This window comes from Cetorhinus maximus, chromosome 20, assembly GCF_964194155.1.
Source record: "Cetorhinus maximus chromosome 20, sCetMax3.hap1.1, whole genome shotgun sequence".
Classification (NCBI taxonomy): Eukaryota; Metazoa; Chordata; class Chondrichthyes; order Lamniformes; family Cetorhinidae; genus Cetorhinus; species Cetorhinus maximus.
The window spans coordinates 88,511,960-88,537,281 of NC_135898.1; the positions used below are offsets into that span (position 1 = coordinate 88,511,960).

The 25,322-nt window shown below is 42.7% G+C and overlaps 1 protein-coding gene across 2 annotated transcripts in view; it reads right to left on the reverse strand.

The window, feature by feature from the left end:
* LOC144694569 (metal transporter CNNM2-like) overlaps positions 1–25,322 on the reverse strand; it is a 203,685-nt gene that overhangs the window by 4,654 nt on the left and 173,709 nt on the right. For both annotated transcript variants that reach the window (XM_078565144.1, XM_078565143.1), the window contains one exon: positions 1,955–2,133. In XM_078565144.1, coding sequence (XP_078421270.1) covers positions 1,955–2,133 — 179 coding nt within the window. The remainder of the gene's footprint in view (positions 1–1,954; positions 2,134–25,322) is intronic.

The window sequence follows — 25,322 nt, forward strand, 5'->3', positions numbered from 1 at the left end:
TAACCTCAGGAGGCTGACTGGAAGGGCATTGGAAGAGGTGAGGAGAAATGGAAAGTTCAGCTGGTCGAGAAGAGGGCCCAGAGAAAAACGAGGCCAGCGATTCCTGCACTCTCTCAGGCCACTTTCTTCCTCTGCAGCAAATGCAGCAGAAACTGCCAGGCCAGAGTGGGGCTTCCAAGCAACACCAAGTGATGCTTAACACAGACTTGACCAACAAGGCCAAGCCATCTTCTCACAAGCTGGAACACTGCCAAAGTATCTAGTTTCTTTTTGGAGGAATGGCATTTATCCTTTTACCTCAATAGGAAATATGTAAATAAAAAGCCAGTCAAGACGATAGAGAATTATTAACCGACATAGGTAATATGAAGGAGGACATTTTGCCCATCAGGTCTGCACTGGTTCACGTGCCTGGATAAGTAGGAATGAAACATACTCAATTGCTAGAAACAATTAAAACCCATTACCAGGCTATTAATCAATTATATAATCTAAATCCGAAAGCCCCAACATAAACAGAGCTTAACCAACACCACGGGTAACATGTTAATGGTTGATTGATTATGTTGTTAAAGATACAGGCGATGTGCATTGTTTGACTAAGGATTAAGAGCACATATAAAGGGAGTTTGCTGGGACACTGAGTTTGTAGTTAGGAGGCAGAGGTCTGTAATGCCACATCCTATGAATAAACCTAGTATCAAGGAAAAGGTCTGTGTCTTGTTTCACAGTCCACCACCTGGCTTGGATCCATTTAACTTGGCATTCAGCCTGCTTTTGTACGTGTGACTGAACTCGCTATTAATTGTTTGAGTAAAGTAGTTCTTCTTTCAGACTGAATTCTCGTAGTCAAGTTTGTGGATATAAAATGTGGAAACTTTTAACGTAGCAGTTAATTACCTAACCACAACAGGCGTGGAGTAAGATTCAATGCCACAGACATGAAAGTCCATCTAATTTAGATAAAGACTATAATCAGGCAGTTACTCCACTGTCAATTTTTCCAAGTTGTGTGAACACTGTCAATCAAAGGAACTCAACTGATAGGCATGTTTCTTTAACCCCTTCATGAACTGGCTCAAAGCTGCTGTGTTATTTGGACTGGCCTCAACAACTCACTGTTATTGTTTGGTAGATCATTATCTGCTAATAAATCTTGTGTCTTTTAGTTTACGTTTAGTGTGATTATTAAAATTCCTCTGAAGTGATGAGAGTATAATCCAAATATGATAAATGGCTGATTTTCACCCAAATTTATAGAAAATGCAGGTTTGACAATTGGAGCTAGTTTCTCCGTTGGGCATAAAAACAATTATTGAAAAGCCCAAAATGTAACAAATGGTACAAATTATCACATTTTTATCGCACAATTATCACACAAACAAGATCTTTTTAATTTTCTGTTCAATCTACATCAAAAGAGCTAGGGTAGGACATACCGCTATTCATACTTAAATTGACATCTTCCAACTTCTACATCTATCCAAATATAACCAATTTCAAATAAATTCATGTTTTTAAAAAGTTTCTATATTGCACTTTTAATGCAAACAATTTTAAAACATCAGCCTCAGCTATTTCTTCCGTACACTCTAATTAATTGGACATCTAATTTAAGACTACAATAAAAATAAGGCTTCATAGGTCCTATATCAGCTTTGGTATCTAAAAATATATGCTGATTCTGATTATCTAAAGGCGGCATCAAGCTTGACAGACTGGAATATGACTCAGGAACAAATCAATTAAAGTTCAAAACTCATTTTAGTAAGCTCCCATTTTACTATCTGAACTAGATTGAAGTTATAATTTTAACTGAAGGTGGGGAAATAACAACATATTTCTGCAAAAAACAGAACTAGAACTGTGGGATCATCAACCTTTAGACTATTTTCTGTTACCGTGCAACTTCTATAAAACTGGATTTTAAAAGAATAATCGCACTTAACCTTACCTTCACAAACTGTAAGTCAGTCAGAGCCCGCACTGAATAGTCTGGAACATATACTTGGAGCAAAGAATTTAGCTGACTGTTGTTGCTTCCCATCTGCGATGCTATTGAATCAATTCGATCACCCCGATTCAAAGAATCTGAATGATTTAAACCACACGTTCGAGGTGGAGATCGGTTATCTGAGCAGAGAAAACATTGCTGAAAAGTTGAAATAGGCTGGCATTTTGACATATACAATTATTCATGCATTATTATTTTGGGATTAGGATATAATTTCAAATCCAATCTCTAAACAGGCTTGTAGGAAAATATGACGACTTTTCCCTACATTTTGTGGATTTGCACAAAACTGTCCAGTTTACAAACTCTGCTGTATCAAGCTAAGGTGGCTACATCAAAGCACATTGTTAGCAATGCCAAAGGTAATAATAATGCTTGCACGAATTATGACTTCCACATGCTACTCACTTTTGAGTGTACACAGCCATTTTACCAGTTAAGATTTTGGACCATTCTATCTTCATAGGGAATTAAGATATTATTCTTCTCTGTAATATAGCTCATCCCTGCCCTTCTGCTACTGAAAGCCTCATCCATGCTGTTTAGTTCCAGACTCATCTATTCCAATGTTCCCCTGGCTGCCCTCCTATCTTCCACCCTCCATAAACTTGAGCTCATCCAAAACTCGGTTTCATGTTTCATAACTTGCAGCAAGTCCCATTTACGCACTATCCATATGCTTGCTAACCTATATTGGCTCCTGATCCACCAATATTATGAAATTAAAATTCCCACCCTCATATTCAGATCCCTCCATAGCCTTGTACCTCCATATCTCTGTAACCTCCTCCAGTTCAACGATCCTCCGAGAACTCTGCATTTCCCCCAATTTTGACGTTTTTGCATATCCCTGATTTTAATCACTCCACCGTTGGTGGTTGTGCCTTCACCTGCCGAGGCCCGACACTTGGAATTCCCCTTCTAAACCTCTCCGCCCCTCTCTCCTCCTATAAGATGCTCTATAAAACCTACTGCTTTGACCAAGGTTTTGATCATCAGTCCTAATATCTCCTTATGTGGTTCTATGTCAAGTTACGTTTGATGACATTCTTGTAAAGTTGCTTGAGATGTTTTGCTATTTTAAAGGCAATACATAAATCCAAATTGCTGTTTTCAAGTAGAAAGTCTCCAATGAATCAGAATCATGCTAGGCTAATTTTCTGGAGAGGACTGGTGTCATGCAGTCAGATCTTAAAACAAAGCTAAAGGCTAATTTACAAAAGATCTCCCTTAGGCTGGATCTCAGTCACCAGTAGTAAAAACATTGGGCCAGAACTTCAGCGGAGTGATAATCAAGGTTGGATTGCCACTCCGCTCCTACTTTCTTGACTTTAATTTTTTTTCAATCCTGTCTCGCCCGACCTTCCGACTCAGGCCAGGCAAGATCTGGGCAGTGCAACACACTCCCGGGCTTAGCGTAGAGGGTTGTAGAGTCAGGTGTAAGGAGGCCAAGCCCCCTTTTTCACAGCACTAGCTGCTGTAAATCAGGCAAGTTATAGGTCCAGCCAAGTTTAAAGGTATTTGTCAGGCCAGAGAGAAGTTAAGTGTCTAAGGTAAGAGGGTAGGACTTGTTTTTTTGGGGTGGAGGGGCACGTTGGCGATGCAAGAGTCGGAAGGCGGGTCTTCGGGGGTGGGGGGGGGGGCGGTGGTGGAGGGGAAAAGAGTGCCCCAGTGGCGGGGGAAGAGGGGAGTTCTGTGGGGTTGAGGAAATCCTGTGGGCAGAGGGAAGAGAAGTCGGGGGGAGTCCCATCAGGGGGAGGGGGGGGGGGGGGGGGGGGGGGGGGTAGTCAGAGAATAGGCAGAAGTCCCCTGGGGGGGGTTGGGGTGTGTGCGGCGAGTCCCGTGAAGGATCGTTGTGGATCTGTAAAATAGTTACTCAGAAGTTAGAAGTGGTTTTAATTTTTGTAACTTTTTCTGGGTAACTATTGATTTAACAGAGTCGGAATCATCCGAAGTTTGCAATTTAAATTGCATTTTTGGATGGTTCCCAGTTCAGGGCAATTGCCCATGGAAAGCTTGCACTTCCCAGGCAATTGCATGCAATCCTTGCCTGGGAACATCCGGTGGAGGGGTTCCCCAGCGCATCGTTGGGGTATCCCCAGTTACACTGCCCAGGAGCTCAGAAGTTACAGCCCTATTGACGACAATTAAGTATCAATGTAAAAGGTCTGAATCCCCTGCTTTAAAAAGGCAGGTTACAGAATTTGCAAAATCTTAGAGAACATCTGTAAAGTGAAAACAGTAAAAATAGACTACTTTTCATAAAAACAATTATGCAGACAAACAAATCACAACTGCTGTTTATGGCTTGAGCAAAATTAAGGAAGACCTCAAAATTAGTCTCATACAAATATGCAGTAGGATCATCTGACCAATTCAGTTGCACATGGTTTGAAGCTCCAAAAAGCACATATGCTTCTCCCACAATGGAGGATGGTGTTTTCATTTGTAACTGCCATTTGAAAAAAATGAAGAAGAGTTTTGAATTTTATTGCCAACTGAAAAAACACTTAAAGGGTTTTACATGGTTAGGCTTTGAGAGATATCTATCTCCACTACAAGTGTGCCTCCATTATGCTGTTTTATAAAAAAGCTTGCTTGGGGAGCTTTATTTTGTAGGAACTGATTGATGCCCATCTGTGTTTTAATGTACTTCTCACTTCATAAGCTTGGATCACAAAACAGAAGTTTCTGGCTATTCACTGCTTCTTTTATTCTTTCATGGGATGTGGACATCGCTGGCAAGGCCAGCATTGATTGCCCATCCCTAATTGCCCTTGAACTGACTGACTTGCTAGGCCTTTTCAGAAGGCAGTTAAGAGTCAACCACATTGCTGTGGGTCCATGCGGTCAGACCAGGTAATATAAGAAATAGGAGGTGGCGTAGGCCAATCGCCCACTCAAGCCTGCTCTACTGACCAATAAGATCATTGCTAATCTGTGTGGCCTTACCTTCACTTTCCTCCCTGTTCCCCATAACACTCGACTCCCTTGTCATTCAAAAATATGTCTAATTCAGCCTTGAACGTTTTAATAAAATCACCCCTCATTCTTCTAAACTCCAATGAGTATAGGGCCAACCTGCTCAACCTTTCCCTATATGACAACCTCTTTATCCCAAGAATCAGCCTAGTGAACCTTCTCTGAACTGCCTCCAATGCAAGCATGTGCTTCCTTAAATAAGGAGGCCAAAAATACACACAGTACTCTAGTTGTGGTCTCACCAATGCCCTGTACAGTCGTAGCAATACCTCCCTACTTTTATAGTCCATCCCCTTTGCAATAAAGTCCAACATTCGGTTAGCATTCCTAATTATTTGCTGTACCTGCATGCTGACATTTTGTGGTCCATGTACAAGGATACCCAGGTCCCTCTGTACTGCAGCACTTTGCAGTCTCTCCATTTAAATAACTTCCTGCTTTTCTATTCTTCCTGTTCTTCCTTTTAAAGTCAATTGAGTTCCTGAAGCCTGCTCCCATAAATACAGCAAATGTCTTGATCTGCTTATTTCTGAATTTGTTTAAACACCAGAATAAAAATATCTACAGACAGCTGTATGTCACCAAGTCACAGTGTATTTCCGATACAAGTCTAACAACTCCATGAGAACACTGCGTATAATTTTCTGTTCCAAAACAGAAGCATTAAGAACTGTTGTACAATCTGGAAGCAAGTGGACAATAGCACAAGGAATTGAGCATATGAAATGGATGAGTCAGTCTTTCATATTTGATTACCTTACCTTTATTATCTTCAGAAAGTAACCAGAACTTGCTGTATTAGAGGACAAAGTACTATTGTGCAAAACTAGTGGAAATTAAATTCTAGCTAACTCTGTCATAGACTTAGACTAAAGGAAGAATTTATACCTGAATAGCAGGTTATGCCTGCCACTCAGTGGCACTGTGCACAAACTACATCAGTATTCTGTAGAATATTTTTACCCAATAATTTTGGAAGTGATAAGGGAGCCAGGATAAAAACTCTTTGTGAAGAAATGAAAGGAAATAAAATAAAGGAGAAACAGATGGAATGGCAAATAAAGGCTCATTAGAAAAATGAAATCTCGAGTAAGATCAAACATTGGTCACTCAGCTATGATTCCTCACATTTTCTTTTCAATCTTAAAGAACATGATTGTAGGGTGAAGAAAACATAGATAAGTTATCCCAGATAGTTGCCACACATTAATAAGCAACAAGGCCAAAGGAACACTGGCAGATGCACGAGTTCCACTCACTCTCCTCTCCTTTCATATCCTGATTCTCTACTAACTTCCCAAGGCTTATCCCTAGTTTTTCATCAAGATATCTTCCCTCCTTTCAGCCCTCAGTAACTTTTAACCTTGTGCTTTAATCTCCATATTAACTCACTTTGCTACCACACCACTCATCTCACTACCTTCCTGTCCTTCCTCAACCTCTTCCTTCATAACAACTCCTATACATACTTACACCCATCCTCAACCTGGTCAGCTCAAGCAGCATCTCTACTCCCCATCAGTGCAATCACAAAGCCTTATCCTATCACTTCCTTGTATCCCTCAACACGCGCACCACCCCCAATCCCTTCCAATTCCAATAATATCTGCCCATTCCCTCGACTCTACCAATGATGCCCTTCAGCCCGGAAAAATTATTACTTTCTTCAACCCTAATTGTTCCCCCTCATGCCCAATGGGGCACAGGTTTTAGCATATGTGGTGCATAATTGCTTTACCATTCATCGCCAGATTAGGCTCAACCACATCAACTACTACTTGGCCTTGCATTTCTCTGCCAAAACTGCTATTTCAGAATCCTCCTGGAGATCATGAATTCCACTCTTCCTCCTCCTCTGTTAAAACCCTCATTATCCACAGTTTTTTGCCTCCACTATGAACTGCTCCTTCAAATTATTTTCTGCTGCCCCCTCCACCCTCACCTCAAGAACAAGTGTCAGAAGCTCATGGTCTTCAGTCAGGTGCTTCTGCCACATATTATGCCAAAGTTCTTTCAAGTCTGAGCCCTCAACCCACATCAACTGGTTTCTCACCGCCATGATTTCTTGAGACTCACCTCCTTAACCCGATTCCCACTAAAACTTTGACCACCTAACTTTTCTCCTGGCCCCCACGCTAAGTGATATTATAAATGACTCCTCTTCTCAGGTACTGTCCTCATTCATTTCAAATCCTCCATGATCCCTCCTCAAAAAATACACTTTTTCCACTTCCCCACTTTTGCAAACTATTGTCCCACCTGCAACCTCCTTTTCTTCTACAAAATCCTTGAATGTGTTTCCCGCCTGTCCATATTTCTATGCTTCAGTCGTCCCAATCAAGTGTCCACCCCTGCTACAGCACTCAAACAGCCTTCATCAAAGTCACACTTCGATGCCTCTATATATGCCTCTGTAAATAAGGAGGCATGTAGGGGACACATTCCCCACATTTACATCTTTATTCCCCCTTGTCCAACCATCTCCTGTCCATTGTTGAGGTGGCTAATATCAACCCACAAGGTCAGGTTTAACAGTACATTAACAGCACCTACCTCACTCAATCAGCCTGTGTTCTCTGGCTGCTTGCTTGCTGGCACAGTCCTGCTATTTCTCCAGCTAAATACTGCTGCACGTAATTCAAGTACAAAGTCAAGGACAGGTTGGTGTAGGTTACAAATGATAGGAAGGGGGAGAGATCTGAGAATGAACAATGAGGATAATCCTTGACCTCAGAAAATAGACTCCATGCTTTCAGTTTGAGTTTGAAGGGGGCAGGTTTAGGGGGAATTCTGATTCATGACTAATATTAATAGCATTTTCAAATAAGTTGCAGATTGTTGTGAAGTGATGAGGCTGGGTAGAACCAGGTGCCATCTATTTAAATTCAGAAAGAAGCGAATGAAGTTGGACCGTAGAGGTTTTATTTTTCCGAGGGTAACTGATGTATAGAACAACATTCTGGTGGTGATGGTAAAAAATGGCCCCCTGCAGAAGCATTAAACACATTTTTAGAAATCCATGAGATCAGGGGTGAAGGAAGGTAAGATACGGTCATTACTAAAGGTTAGGATCGCTTGGGGCTTCCTTGATCATCTTTGAGGATTGGAGAAAAAAAGCCTTGTTCTTTAATAAATTTCTTTAATAGACTAGGGGTCTCTTTATTTGGCTTTATCAAGAAGTAGGTGGGAAACAAGGCTGAAGATCAGTCCAGTAAAAAGTGGGGTGAGTGCACATGAGCTCAATTATCTCTTTTTATTCCTGGATACATTACATAACTATTCAAAGACTAAGATCTCTTCCAATCTCAACATTCATTTCTCATACAATGTCTCAAAAATAGATCAACTCTTTTTTTAAAACTTAGTTGACATTTATGGAACCTTCTTACACAAATAGGCTGCCACGTTTGTCTACAAGATAATTGTGACTATGCTTCAAGAGTTATGTATTAGATGCAAAGTGCCTTGATGCACCTGTATACACATTCCAGTAAATGATGAGGGATGTGCTTTCTCTCACCTCCATTATGTAGTAAGTCGGTGGAAAATTGAAGCACAACAGTGATCAATACCACAAAACAAGGATTGAAGCTGGCTTTTCTATACTTTCTATTACATAGAATATACAGCACAAGAACAAGTCACGCCAGTACTTAAGCTCCAGTTGAGCCCTGCCCTATCCTTCCTCATCTAATTCTATCAACATAGCTCTTATTCTTTATTCATTCGTTCACGGGATGTGGGTGTCACTGGCTAGGCCAGCATTTATTGTCCTTCCCTAATTTCCCTCAAGGTGGTGGTGGTAAGCTACCTTCTTGAACCACTACAGTCAATTGCCTTCTGCCTCATGTGCTCATCTAGCTTCCCCCTTAACTTGGCCTTTATTGCAAGGAGGATGGAGTATAAAAGTAGAGAAGTCTTGCTACATCTGCACAGGGCATTGGTAAAACCACGCAGAGTGCTTTGTGCAGCTTTGGTCACCTTGAAGAGGGACATTATTCCGTTGGAAGCAGTTCAGAGAAGATTCACCAGGCTGATTCCTGGGATGAAGGCATTGTCTTATGAGGTGAAGTTCAGCAGGTTGGGCCTGCACTCATTGGAATTTAGAAAAATGAGAGGCGATCTTATTGAAAATTGATTTTGAGGGAGCTTAACAGGGTAGATGCTGAGAGGATGTATCCCCTCGTTAAGGAATCTAGAACTAGGGGTACACCGTTTCAAAATAAGGGGTCTCCCATTTAAGATAGAGATAAGGAGGAAATTCTTCTCTCAGAGGGTCTTTAATATTTGGAATTCTTGCCCCCAGGACAGTGGAGGGTAGGTCCTTGAATATATTTAAGGTTAACTTAGACAGATTTTGGATTGATAAGGGAATCAAGGGTTATGGGGGACAGGCAGGAAAGGATTTGAGGCCACATTAGATCAGTGATGATCTTATTGACTAGTAGTGCAGGCTCAAGCAGCAGAATGGAGAGGAGGTGATGGCATTGTGGTATTCTTGCTGGACTAGTAATCCAAGACCCAGGGTAATGCTCTGAGGACCCGGGTTTGAATCCACCATGGCAGATGGTGGAATTTAAATTCAATAAATATCTGGAATGATTAATGATGATTTAATGATGACCATGAAACCATTGTCGATTGTTGTAAAAACCCACCTGGTTCACTAATGTCCCTTAGGGAAGGAAATCTGCCGTCATTACTTGGTCTGGCCTACATATGACTCCAGGCCCACAGCAATGTGGTTGACACTTAAATGCCCTCTGAAATGGCCTAGCAAGCCACTCAGTTGTATCAAAGCGCTACAAAGCCTCAAAAAAAGAATGAAACCGGATGGGCCACCAGGCTTCAACCTAAGCACCGGAAATGACAATCTCAGCCCTATCGACCCTGCAAAGTCCTCCTCACTAACATCTGGGGCTAGTGCCAAAATTGGGAGAGCTGTCTCATAGACTAGTCAATCAACAGCCTGACATAGTCATCCTCATAGAATCATATCTTACAGATCACATCCCAGGCACCACCATCACCATCCCTGTTCCACCAGTAGGACTGACCCAGCAGAGGTGGCAGCACAGTGGTATACAGGAGGCTCCACAAATATCCCCATCCTCAATGATGGAGGTGTCCAGCACATCAGTGGAAAAGATAAGGCTGAAGAATTTGCTACAATCTTCAGCCAGAAGTGCCAAGTGGATGATCCATCTTGGCCTCCACCGGAGGTCCCCAGCATCACAGAATCCAGTCTTCAGCCAATTCAATTCCATGTGATATCAAGAAACTGCTGAAGGCACTGGATACTGCAAAGGCTATGGGCCCTGACAATATTCCGGCAATAGTACTGAAGACTTGTGCTCCAGAACTTGCCGCACCCCTAGCCAAGCTGTTCCGGTACAGCTACAACATTGGCATCTATCCAGCTTTATGGAAAATTGCCCAGGTATGTCCTGTACACAAAAAGCAGGACAAATCCAACCCAGCCAGTTGCCACCCCATCAGTCTACTCTCAATCATCAGTAAAGTAATGGAAGGGGTCATCAACAGTGCTATCAAGCGGCACTTGCTTAGCAATAACCTGCTCATTGACACCCAGTTTGGGTTCTGCTAGGGTTATTCAGCTCCTGGTCTCAGCATAGCCTTGGTTCAAACATGGACAAAAGAGTGGAACTCCCGAGGTGAGGTGAGAATGGCGGCCCTTGACATCAAGGCCGTATTTGACCGAGTGTGGCATCAAGGAGCCCTAGCAAAACTAGAGTCAATGGGAATCAGGGGTAAACTGTCCATTGGTTGGAGTCATGCCTAGCAAAAAGGAAGATGGTTATGGTTGTTGGAGGTCAGTCATCTCAGCTCCAGGATATCACTGCAGGAGTTCTCCAGGTTAGTGTCCTAGACCCAACCATCTTCAGCTGCTTCATCAATGGCCTTCCTTCCATCATAAGGTCAGAAGTGGGGATGTTCGCCAATGATTGCACAATGTTCAGCACCATTCACGGCTCCTCAGATACTGAAGCAGTCCACGTCCAAATGCAGCAAGACCTGGACAACATCCAGGTTTTGGCTGACAAGTGGCAAGTAACATTCGTGCCACACAAGTGCCAGGCAATGACCATCTCCAACAAGAGGAAATCTAACCATTGCCCCTTGACATTCAATGGCATTATTATTGCTGAATCCCCTACTATCAGCATCCTGGGGATTACCATTGACCAGAAACTGAACTGAACTAGCCATATAACTATGTGGATACAAAAGCAGGTCAGAAGCTGGGAATCCTGCGATGAGTAACTCACCTCCTGACTCCCCAAAGCCTGTCCACCATCTACAAGGCACAAGTCAGGAGTGTGATGGAATAGTCCCCACTTGCCTTGATGAGTGCAGCTCCCACAACACTCAAAAAGCTTGACACCATCTAGGACAAAACAGCCAGTTTGATTCGCACCACATCCACAAACATTTGCTCCCTCCACCACCAACGCACAGTAGCAGTAGTGTGTACCGTCTACAAGATGCACTGCAGGAATTCACCAAGGCTCCTCAGACAGCACCTTCCAAATCCACGACCACCACCACCTAGAAGGACAAGGGCAGCAAATAGATGGGAACACCACCACCTGGAAGTTCTCCTCCAAGTCACTCACCACACTGACTTGGAGATATATCGCCATTCCTTCACTATCGCTGGGTCAAAGTCCTGGAACTCCCTTCCTAACAGCACTGTGGGTGTACCTATATCACATGGACTGCAGCGGTTCAAGGAGGCAGCTCACCACCACCTTCTCAAGGGCAATTAGGGATGAGCAATAAATGCTGGCTCAGCCAATGAAGGCCACATCCTATGAATGATTTTTTCAAAATGCCTTACTCCTTTTATATTTATGTTCTTATGTTGTGTTCTAAATGCAGCCACACTATTCACCTCAACTACTCCCTGTGGTAGCAAGTCCCACACTCTCAGTAAAGAAGTTATATATGGTTAGTGCCACACTTGTCTGAGAATGGATGTTACTTTAATATTTTTGGGGAATAGCATGTTACTCTGTAAAGAAGGCTGGGGGTGTGTGTGTGTGGGTGTGTGCGCGTGATTTAATTAAGCTGGGCAAGAGATTGATAGGAGTCAGGTTGTCTGGGGGGTTTGATACACGAAAAGGATAGTGTTAAGCTTGAGGTACAAGTAAGTAAATAGGTTAGATCTAACATTTGTATTTTTAGATAAGTGGAGAGTTGGTTTGAATATCAAAGGCGAGTCAGACGTGACAAGAAACAAGCAGTTTTACTCTGAAGGGGATTCCACCGCAGAGTAGAAGGGGGTAGAGGTCATGTGGTTTGCCTTTATTGAAGCTACAGCAGTTTGCCTTATGTAATATTACTGAACTTCATAGTTAGACATCTATAAGGGAGTGTTGCCTGCAAGGTGTTTATTTGTGGGTTGACCAAGTAGAGAGTTTTGGGGGAATGTTTTGGAAGACTAGCCTTAATTGTGTAACTGTAATCTCGTGTATTTAAGTTTACTTTTATTCTTGTCAATAAAACTTTTACTTTTAATTGTTAAAATCCCAAGTGTTATTGGACATTTTACTGCTGAGATCGGAATGTCTACTTGCTGTTTGCAGAATGCAAAAAAGTAAGCCAAGTTTCCCTCTGGGATTTGGTTTGCGCAGCAATTAACACCGGCTGTGGTCTTAACGCTTTGTGGCACACTCACTGTAATCAGAAAAATCCATGCACAATGTTGGCAAAAATTTAAACAGAACTAATTTTGTACATACATATGAACATACGAATTAGGAGCAGGGGTAGGCCATTTGGTCCCTTGAGCCTGCTTGGCTATTCAATACAACCATGGCTGATTTGATTGTGGCCTCAATGCCACTATCCTGCCTACCCCTAAATCCTTTGATTGAAATACTGCACCTGAAGCATTTAAAAAGAGCCTTTTCCTCTTCTCAATGTAATCCTGTTGCATAAATTGCTGTGACTTAGCACTCCTGATCGTGCAGAATGGTTATCTATAAATTCAGACACAGCAAGACACCTTTTTCATTGTTTACAGCAGATCCATGTTTAGTTGTCAGTTAGTCAAGAACCTGTCTACCTCTGTCTTAAAAATATTCAATGACCCTGCCTCTACCACTCTCAGGGGAAGAGTTCCCCAGACTCTCAACCCTCAGAAAAAAATTTCCCCTCTCATTTCCGTTGTAAATTTGAGACCCCTTATTTTTAAACTGCGTCCCCTAGTTCCGTTTTTATTTTTATTTCACTGGGCAACTAACTTGATTGCTCGATTGAATTTTTTGATGAGGCAATAGAGGTGACTGATATGGGTAATGTGGTTGGCATGATATATATGGACTTCCAAGAGGCATTTGATAAAGTGCCACATAATAATGTTGCCAGCATAGCTGAAGCCTATGAAATAAAAGGGAAAGTGGAAATATTGATACGATGTTGGCTGAGTGACAAGAAACAGGCATAGTGGTGAATGTTTGATTTTTGGACTGATGCTTATCCACCCACATACATACACATGCATATATTAATAACTTGGACAGGGGTGTACAAGGCAAAATTTCAAACTTTCAACATATTGTGAACTGTGAGGAGGATAGCGATATACTTCAAGGATGGTCGAATGGTCGACACGTGGCAGTTGAGGTTTAACACAGATTAAGTATGAAGTGGTAAGTATTCTTAGGAAAAACTAAGGAAAGACAAAATAAACTAAAGGGTCCAATTCTAAAGGTGGTGCACAAACAGAGATCTGGGGGTATATGTGCACGAATTGTTGCATTAGCAGGGCAGGTGAGGAAGTGGTACAAAAACAAGGAGCTATGCCTTTATAAAATTCTGGTTCAGCCTCAACTGAAGGACTGTGAATAATTCTGGACACCACACTTTGGGAAGGATGTAAAGGCTTTATAGAGGACAAAAAAAGATTTATGAGAATGGTTCCTGGGGTGAGGGACTTTAGTAATGTGGATAGATTGGAAAAGCTGGGGTTGTGTTCCCTAGAAAAGAGAAGGTTAAGGGAGATTTAATAGATGTGTTCAAAATCATGAGGGGTCTAGACAGAGTGGATAGAGAGACACTGTTCTCATTGGTAAAAGGGTGAGAATGAGAGGATACCAAAGTAAGGTGAATAGCAATGGCAAGGAGGAGAAAGTTTTTTTATGCAGCGAGTTAATAGGATCTAGAATTCACTGCCTGTTGGAGGCAGATTCAATCATGGTTTGCAAAAGCAAATTAGATAAGCACTTGCAGAGAGAAAAAAAAAAGTAGGGCTACAGGGAATGAACAGGGTTTTGAACTAGCTAAGTTTCTCTTGCAGAGAGTCAGCATGAACAAGATGGGCTGAATAGCCTCTTTTCTGTGATTCTGTTTTACACACCTGCTTAAAGGCATCCCTATTCCAAAATGTCCTCGACTTGTCCTAACAGTTTCTGGGGATGGACTATTTTATACCTAGATGTGAAACCTCTTCTGGAGATGTCCCAAGCTAGTCACAATTAGCCAGCACAAGCACTGAATCATCACCTTCTCTGCTATAAGCCTCTATTTTGGAATTTTAAATTGAAATACCATGATGACAACTAAACATGGGTCTGTAAACAATGAAAAAGGTGTCTTTCTGTGTCTGAATTTATAACCATCCTGCATGATCAGGAGTGCTGAGTCATAGCAATTTGCAAAACGGGATTACATTGAGAACAGGAAAAGGGTTTTTTAAAAATGTTTTGGGTGTAGTATTTCAGCTCTGAATTCTTGCAAGATGAAGTCCTTGCTGATACCACATGAGATTTTGTTTAGTGTCACACAACATTTTTCACATGACATTACATGACCTCATACACAAATGGCCATAGAATCGTCAGTCTTTATACATTCATCAAGTCCCTGTTTGTCATGATTACATTCAATGCATTTTTAAGATGCCTAAATTATTTGGGTAACTAGGGTGACCTTTATCCCATTACATTGCTTTCTAATGGGCAAACAATCAGTAACAATTTTCAAACAACTGTTTCAATCCTTATATGGGCTATAGGGAGATGTGTCTAATGTTTAAACCTCAATATTAATATCCTTTTCATTGTATGCTGACTGATCAATTACAATGGTCCCTACAGTCAAATACTCAACAAGAACTGAATTAATGATTTAATTTATTGATTTGGTAACATATCACATCTTCTGATAAGGGGTCAAATCTTCCGGTCCCCAATCAACGGAGACCAGACATACAACCAAAGATGCGCATCAAGACACTGTGGAAGTCCTGACATGCTGACCTCCGTGGGAATTGTCCAGAAAGTTTGTACTTCCAATGGTCAATTCCCCTGCTCCCCAGGACCCTCCGTGAATGTCTCCAACACTGAACTAGAGTCACAGTTCCATGGTACTCACCTGAATAGTTATGCAGGAAACGTTAGACAAATTAAAACCTAGTCTAACTCCTGGTAACTGCAGAGCCGACACCCCAATCACTCCCATTGACACCCTGACTAGCCTCCCCACCCTAATCCTCTGATGACCCCCCCACCTGCCTTACTCACTCACCCACCCACCCACGCATTCATTAACATTCACTCACCCACTAACCAGTGGCATACCACAGGGATCTGTGCTGGGTCCCCTATTATTCATCATTTATATAAACGACATAGATGACTATATGGGGAGTAGGATTGGTAAGTTTGCGGATGACACAAAGATTGGCCGGGTGGTTAACAGTGAGGTTGAGTGTCTTGGGCTATAGGAAGATATAGACGGGATGGTCAAATGGGCATATAAGTGGCAGATGGAATTTAACCCTGCAAAGTGTGAGGTGATACACTTTGGAAGGGGTAATTTGACAAGGAAGTATTCAATGAATGGCATGGCACTAGGAAGCTCTGAGGAACAAAGGGACCTTGGTGAGTGTGTCCATAGATCTCTGAAGGTAGAGGGGCACATCAGTGGGGTGGTGAAAAAGGCATATGGGACACTTGCCTTTATCAACCGAGGCATAGATTACAAAAGTAGGGAGGTCATGTTGGAGTTGTACAGAACCTTGGTGAGGCCACAGCTGGAGTACTGTGTGCAGTTCTGGTCGCCACATTATAGGAAGGATGTGATTGCACTGGAGGGGTTGCAGAGGAGATTCACCAGGATGTTGCCTGGGATGAAACATTTAAGTTATGAAGAGAGGTTGGGTAGACTTGTGTTGTTTTCATTGGAGCAGAGAAGACTGAGGGGCGACCTGATGGAGGTGTACAAGATTATGAGGGGCATGGACAGGGTGGATAGGGAGCAGCTGTTCCTCTTAGTTGAAGGGTCAGTCACAAGGGGACACAAGTTCAAGGTGAGGGGTAGGAGGTTTAGGGGGGATGTGAAGAAAAACTTTTTTACCCAGAGGGTGGTGACGGTCTGGAATGCGCTGCCTGAGAGGGTGGTGGAGGCGGGTTGCCTCACATCCTTTAAAAAGTACCTGGATGAGCACTTGGCACGTCATAACATTCAAGGCTATGGGCCAAGTGCTGGTAAATGGGATTAGGTAGGTAGGTCAGGTGTTTCGCACATGTCGGTGCAGACTCGAAGGGCCTCTTCTGCTCTGTGATTGTAACATTCAAACTGGATTTTTAAACTAGCGCTGTAAAAAAGGGGGCATGTGCTGACTTTCCTCCCCTTACCCTGCCTCTATTCTGCTGCGACCTTGCTCTCCAGGGGATACTGTGCTCCACATTTCTGGGAAAGCCGGTCTTGGAAGGCCCTGGAAGAAACACGAAGCCGCATCGAGTCGGGGGGTGGGGGGTTTTTAAGCAGAATGGCAATCCGATGGTGACTGCTGCTCCTTGGAAGATTCGGGCCTATTTCTTTTGATGTAACTGTATTCTTCACATCACATCTATTTGAGTCAAGAGCACTTTTACAGAATCACAGATTCGTACTGCAAAGGAGGAGGCTGTTCTCCCCATTGAATCTGTGCTAGCCCATTTGAAAAGCAACCCATTTAATCCCACTTCCTTGCTCTTTCCTCGTATCCGTGCAATGCCTTTGTACTCTCTGCCTCAAACCCAGAACGCCAAATGCTTTACTGATGCTTTTTTTTAGCCTCTCTTGCACCTTCAAAGATTTTTGCACCAGGTGGTAGCCAACCGTGTGGGAAAGTAAAACAAATCTTGGCAAAGGAAGTTTAGAAAGTAGGTGGCAATATGAAATAAGCCCAGAAAATGCTGGAAATATTCAGCCGGCCTGGCAGCATCTGTGGAGAGGGAAACAGAATTAACATTTCAGGTCAGTGACCTTTCATGAGAACTGAGTCAAAGGTCATCGACTCGAAACATTAACTGATTTCCTTCTCTACAGATTCTACCAGATCTGTGGAGTGTTTCCAGCATTTTCTGTAATTTCAGATATCCAGCATCTGCAGTATTTTGCTTTTGCTTCAAGGGTAATATGCTTAGATTATTCGAGCCACATACTAAAATAGGGAAGGAAAGAGATTAGGGAGTTCAACACATGGTATAAAGGGTAAACTGATGAGGTATGTTAATGAATGGGCTAGATGACGATGTACCACTGACATAAGTCATTCATGTGTTAGACTCTCGAGACCACAGTTGGAACACCATGCCATGTAACCTGTTTAGGTCATAGAATCACAGAGTCTTAACGGCACAGGAGGCCATTCAGCCCATCATGTCTGCACCGGCTATCCAAATGAGCATTATGACCAAGTGCCATTGCCCTGCCTTTTCCCTGTACCCTTGCACATTGTTTCTATTCAAATAATCATCTAATGTCCTCTTGAATGCCTCGATTGAACCTGCCTCCACCACACTTCCAGACCCGAATCACTCACTGTATGAAAATGTTTTTTCTCGTCACATTTGCTTCTTTTACAAATCACTTTAAATCTGTAGAATTAATAAAGCAGAGTATGACTGCAGTCTGGCTAATAAACAAATATCATGCCTGGATAGAAGGACCATCAAAGAACACAACATTTGGTTAAAAGGACAACAGCAATAAGAGGGTTTTTGTTTTATTTATGAACATTGACAAAAATTTTGGGAAGATGAGAGCTATTCCCCAAGAAAAAGACAAGAAAGAATGAATGAGGAGTGAGTGTGTTAGGAAAAGCAAAGAGCCCAGAGAAAAAAAATAGGGGAGCAATGATGGAGGAGGGTGGGAAAGACAGAGAGAAAATGAGCAAGAAAGAAAAAGCAAGAGAGCATGAGAGGAAGAGAGAGAGCATGTATGAAGAAGCAACACACATATAGAGAGGTAGATAACAGGTAATGGGCAGAGGTGAGGGCAAGAGCGAACATGCAACAATACAAGATAGAGATAATACAGGAAAATGTTTTTATTTCTGTTTCTGAATTTTATTGACACTGGGCTGAATAATACTGCGTGTTTCAGCAGATGGGGCTCACCCCTGGAAGTGGATGGATTGACGACTCCCACCCCAGCCATCGTAGCACGCTGCATAAAATAGCAATAAACCAATTAATGGCTGCAGGGTGGATTTTCAGCCCGTGACGTTGCTGGATTATCGTTCGCTTGCCCGGTTGGAAATGGAAGGTGGGATGTCTGGTGGTCGAAATCGAAGGCCGTGACCCAGGTGGTGGTCACAGTCACTCATTTAAAGGGGCACCTGGCATGGGGCAATGTTAGGTGACCCAGCGCTTTTCTGAAGTTCCAGGCCAGGAGGAAGTTTTTGTTTTTAGCAAGATTATCAGGCATTATCCGAGGTAAATGTTATCATTCTGAAAAACATGTCAAATTCTGCAGAGGCTTGAGAGTTAAGTTTTTTTGCCAGTGAAAACACATGGCATGAATTCTGATCATCTACATAATGTTGGGATTGGAAAATTGAGCAGTTGCTTGTTCTAGCATGTTTTCCTTCAGAGACGGTCGATACAAGGGAGCGAGGGGAGAGGCAGGGAAGAAGGTCCAGAACTGTCTCACATTTCAATGATGACTCCCTCCGCACCCTCCTCCAGGTTATGCTCACCAGGCATGAAGTCCTGAAGTCAGTTGACGGGAAGTGGAGACCTCCCTTAAAAATTGACATGCCTGGGCGGAGGTGGCTGTGGAGGTCAGCAGCGTTGGTGTGGTGCCTCGAAATTGAAGACAATGCAGGAAGAAGCTAAATGACCTTTTGAAATCTGAAGGGGTGAGTAAGTCCTCACTCTATGTATTAGTGTGCAAGGAAGGTATAGGAAATGCTCAATAATACTCGAGCCTTGAGTGTACCTCTGAAGTCCAAGGCAGCATTTTGCACCACTGTCACTGCCCACAGCCCTGACGTCTGTGAAGGTGTTGTGGTGGTTCTGGGGTCAGGGCGGCGCAGCAGTGCTCGCCTTAGACTTGAGGAAGATGCACAGCGTGTCGGCTGCCAACCATCGTGCTGAGTACGCATTCTTCACTAGAGCTTGGATGTCTGTTGAAGTTAAGGTGCCTGAGAATACATACCATAGCAACGTCACACCTCATTTTGGGAAATGTAGACCCACAATGTCAGTGAAAGAAACAGGACTGGAGGTGGCGTGGGGAGTACTACACTGCAGCACACGGAAAATAATTAAGAAAGCTCCACACTAGTCACAAAAGTCACATGGGTGAGTTTTGTAGAACTTATTGGATGGGCCATTGCCAATATGTTAATAAACCTTCAATGTATTATCCTTCATGCAGAGATTCAGTTTACCAGTAAGCGCTTTAGGAAATGTATGGAGAAAAAAAATTCATGAATTGCCAGTAGTGAATGTTGGTCAAGTTGCAACAATGCCTAAGGAATCAAGGTGGTGAACGTGCTGTCAGGACATTCTTCGTAAGCTCGCAGTCTAGATGGAATGCCGCTGCGATATACACAGTACATGCATCTCAGGAGCCAAGAATGCTTGACCAATTGGAACTTGTCTTATTAAGGCCATCCATGCACTCCTGTGCAGGCCCTTGCACCTCTCCATTGGGGATTTTCCCTCACCACCTCTTCAACTTCATCAGAGGAATGTCCACTATCTAGCATCTCCTCTTCCTCCAGAGCATCCCCTCTCTGAATGGCAAGGTTATGCAGGGGGCAGCACACAACGACTCTGTGAAACTCTGGCCGGCGCGCCTTGCAATGCTCTTCCTGATCTATCCAGGCATCGGAACCTCATCTTTAGTAGTCCAATTGTCGACTCGATAATGGCACTGGTGGTGCTGACTCTAGTGGCCCTCACAGGCGTCATGAAGCATCTCTTCAAAGGGTAAGCCTCGTCACCCAAAAGCCAACCATCCAATGCATCAGGTCCATTAAACATATCTGCCATCTGGGCGTTTCAGAGAATCTAGGAGTCTTAGCACATAACTGCATAATTCTTCAATTGTGGTCACGTACCAACTGGACATTTAAGGAGTGATAGCCTTTCCTGTTAATGAATGCACAGGGTTGGTCTGCTGAAGCCTTTATGATGATATGAGTGCAGTCTATTGCTCCCTGACCCTGGGGAAAGCTGTAATCACTGCAAAGCACAGCTCGTTCAAGCTGGCTGTAGCAGTCCACTGAAAATGCAATGTAATGCCCTTCCCTTCAGAACATTGCATCTGTAAAGATCTTAATGCAGTGGTGTGCAGCAGGCTGCATAATGCCACCAAGGTCTCCACAGGCAGCCTGAAAGGATCCAGTGGCAGAGAAATTCAGCACAAGAGTCACCTTTACAGCTACTGGCAGTGGGTGAACACCCACGCAGTTTAAACTATCTCACCTGCCAGCATCTCCGAGAGAGGTCACTGTGGCTCTGAAGAGCCTGAGTCTCCTCTGGCACTGTGTCTCTGACATTTGAAGTTAACTCATTCTCTACCTATATGCTCAATTGACAGCATAATTCCTTGCTCTGTGCCTCCATTGTTGCAACATACTGCCTCCATCAGACTTGCTCCTCATCCACCACCTGTGCATCCTGCCCCTGAAGTTCTGGCTGCCTTCTTCCTCCTCGTCCTCCCCCTCTCCTCCACACTGGAGGACGTGTCTCCCACAGAGACCACTATCCTCAAGTTTTTACAACCGAACAAGCTGAGGAGCAGTTGTGGGTCTAAATGCACTTTTTGGAAGGCTAAACACGAAGCCTCAAAACAGCAAAGGTAACCCCTAGAAACACAGCTTCTAATAGCAAATGATAGCAGCACTGACAGCAGACTGAAGTGCTGTGGCCAAACTGAGGACCCAGCTGGTGACTTTTAACCCACCCATGCAATCTTTTTTTAAAAAGAGATCCCCATATGGTGTGATTCACACACTAAACATTTTATTGCTTCCAGCATGCAATATTACAATCAATTGTCATTTTAATTAGCTTAACAAAACAATTTAAATCAATTGGAATAATGTGGGCGGGCTCCCAATTTCCAGGCCTGCCCACCTGCCACATTATCACATTCCAGCGTGATATTGGAAACTCAACCCGACATCATCGTGTCTAATAATACATTGGAGTGGGTGCAGTACAAGCTCATTTTCACCGCGTATTATTCAACCCACTGTCTCAGCATTAGTTCACTAAAATTTTTAAAATGTACTTCATTACTGATTCATCGTATGTTGTTAAAATATAGCTGAAATATTACAGTGGCCAACTGAAGGAACACAGAATTTATTGAAGCTGCTAGTATTGTAGGGGTTAACAATGAAAAATGTGAATCTTGTAAGTGGAAATGTTATTACAGGATTGGAAAACAAACAGTCTTTCCATCCCATATATGGAGCAGCCACTCCACATGTCATCCTATGTCAAATTCCAGTCACAATCATCTGAAATACTCTGAAAATGCACAACTTAATTTTTCATGAATAAAATTAGCATGTTTAAAATATTTTAAAGTTCTCAGAGACCGAGAACTTGATCATAACAATTTCAGGCATTCCCACTATTTTCGACTAAGAAAGGCTGGTTTTATCCTATTTGAGAACTGTAGCTGGAAAGAGAAAAAGGAAGAGTAAGAGCAAATAACTCTTCATTGCAATATTTTGCCATTGCTGCAGTAAAGATTACTGAGATTAGTTATCCATAATGTTGATGACTCAGGGTAGTTCTCATGACACATGATATAATTGTGGAAAACATGACCAACTTGGGAATTTTTCAATTTCAGAGTACAGTACTCAAGTTTAAAAACAACCTTTTTCTCTTGGATAAAACAAGTCATGTAGATAAGACTTACCACTATACCTTTTCCACCAAAACACCTCATTAACAGAGGAGTGCAAAAAATATTACAACAGCACTTCTAGTTGCAGTGGATTGATCACTATCCCAATTAATAACAATATTCTTTGGAAATACAGGATAAATCCTTTGAAGCAAACGGTGGATTCTATTGGTATACTTCTTGATTAAGGCATTATTCTCTAACAACTTGATACAAGAAGAAAATCCAGTGAGTTAGTTCTCAGTTAAACAGGCTGCCCTGGAGGAATAAACATGGTAGTCTGGCATTCATTGTGCAACTGGGGCAATGGCACTGCTCAGTTTTTCTTGTGAAGTCACAATGATCGAAATCTAAAGGTGAAACAGAGGTAACTCTCTTCTGAATGAGGTCCTTCTTCAGAAAATCTTATTGATTTGTAAATATGGGTAAATCTGGAGATTGGATCAGAAATGAGCTTCATGGCCAGCTGGTTTGCCTTGAATTCCGCAATGGTTCCTTAAACCTAGTCTCCAAAAATACTAGCTATTGCGTGCTTAGAGGAACAAAGTTGTTTCAAGTCGACCGAACACCAGATCTGAAACAGGTTCCGGGGGGTGGGGGGTTGGTAAAATGACCTACTTCTGTTCCTATGCTGTACATACTCTAAATGAGAAGACTGCCAATGCAAACATTTGAACTTCAACAATCAAATAAAAACACTGCCACTTCTAGCACTACTATATTGTTCTTTGATTTCATTTTGCAATAAATTATGCAAAGTTGATGGGAAAGCATAGAGGACGAGTATAATCAGCAGCCATGGAGAAGAGGATATACTTCAACATATTTCAGATTTCAAATTCTGCAGAAAACTAATCTCTGGAAAAGTGTTGCCTTAAATATAGTACAATACTGATTGCGAAGGTACTTTCACACAATAGAATAGATATGGATGCATAAGTTAGAAACTCAATGGAAATGATTCATGCTTGCAGGTCAGGGAATTAGACACATAAAAGTGTAGTCTTTACTGCAGTCTAGCCCATGAAAGTTGTGCATATGCTTGGATAGAATCATGGGCAGATCTAAAGATGAACAACTCTCAACATTTCCATTAGCACTAGGTAGGTGTACAAAGTGCCTAGGAATCCAATAAGTCATTTGTGTATTTTGTATACTAGATTTAACATTGCACGGAATTTACATGCTGTGTGTTGTCAAAAGGAACCCATTTCCAGGAAGAACAGTATATTTTGCTCTGGAGTTAGGTCAGGCCCAGGTCTTGACTCCATATTTACACTGCCAGTTAAACATTTTTCACCAATGCTAAATTGGTAATGTAAATACATCCTTAAACTGTGAGATGGGAAAGATGTTGTTCCAATGTTAAGATACCTAAAACAGTCAGGCAAGGAATCCTCCCTATTGTATTAGTTAACCTGCTCCTGGTATGAAATACACAATAAAATGGTTACAGTTAATCACCACATCTAATCTTTACACTATAATTAAAACAACAACTTGCCTTTGTAGAATGGATTTAAAGGTAGCATAATGTCCCAAGGCACTTCACAGGAGCATTCACAAAATTTGACACCGAAGAATTTTTAAAAAACGCTTTGTTCAATACATGTTATAATTCAAGTCAATGGAACCTGATAATTTTCCTTGTACCTCTGAGCTAAATCTACAATTATTCTGCATGTCATTAGTTGTCCCTCAGTTTCATTGGGCTGAATTTCCCTGGGTGGGTTGTGACCCAATGTCCAGATGAGTTTTAGGTCAGGAACTCATAAATGGCTGTGACGAACAATGGACGCAGTCTTCCCAGAGGCAATCAAGTAAGTTCCAGGGTACCCATCCTATTAAAGAAAGTGACCTGGTTCCAGCATTGGGAGGGCCAATAAGCACAGCCCTTGGATAGGGCAGCCGGTCACCTTCAGTGTGGGTAATGCCTGGCCATCAGCATAAATAGCAGCAGCACCATGGTGGCATCTTCAATGGGAGGGAAATATCTGCTTTCGCAGCAGGGTTAGCATTAGCAGAGACATCAGTCTCGATGGTGGCTACAAGGGTATATGCCTGCTGCCTGCAGATAGATCCCCTTTGTGAATTACTGCCAGCAAATAAATTTAACCTCCGGAGGTCCCCAGCCTCACAGACGCCAGTCTTCAGCTAATTCGATTCACTCACATGATATCAAGAAACGGCTGAAGGCAATGGATACTGCAAAGGCAATGAGCCCTGACAATATTCCGGCAATAGTATTGAAGACTTGCGCTCCAGAACTTGCCGCGCCCCTAGTCAAGCTATTCCAGTACAGCTACACCACTGACATCTAACCGGCAATGTGGAAAATTGCCCAGGTATGTCCTGTACACTAAAAGGACAAATCCAACCTGGCCAATTATTGCCCCCATCAGTTTACTCTCAATGATCAGTAAAGTGCTGAAAAGGGTCATCAACAGTGCTATCAAACGGCACATGCTTAGCAATAACCTGCTCATTGACACTCAGTTTGGGTACCGCCAGGGTCATTCAGCTCCTGACCTCATTACAGCCTTGGTTCAAACATGGACAAGAGAGCTGACCTCCAGAGGTGAGGTGAGAGTGCCTGCTCCTAACATCAAGGCAGCACTTGACTGAGTATGGCATCAAGGAGCCCAAGCAAAACTGTAGTCAATGGGAATCATAGGGAAAACTCTCCGCTGGTTGGAGTCATACCTAGCACAAAGGAAGATGGTTGTGGCTGCTGGAGGTCAATCATCTCAGTTCTAGGACAAAATTGTAGGAGTTCCTCAGGGTAGTGTCCTAGGCCCAACCGTTTTTGGCTGCTTCATAAACGACCTTCCTTCCATCATAAGGTCAGAAGTGGGGATGTTCGCTGATGATTCCACAATGTTCAGCACCATTCGCCATTCCTCAGGTACTGAAGCAGTTCATGTCCAAATGCAGCAAGACCTGGACAATATCCAGGCTTGGGATGACAAATCGCAAGTAACATTCGCGCCACCCAAGTGCCAGGCAATGACCATCACCAACGAGCGAGAATCTAACCATCGCCCCATGACATTAAATGGCATTACCATTGAATAAATAAATGTAATGCTCAAATGAGTTGCAGCTTGCACCTCTCACTGTGAAGCCGCCTCTGATTCATTTTTGGACTCCT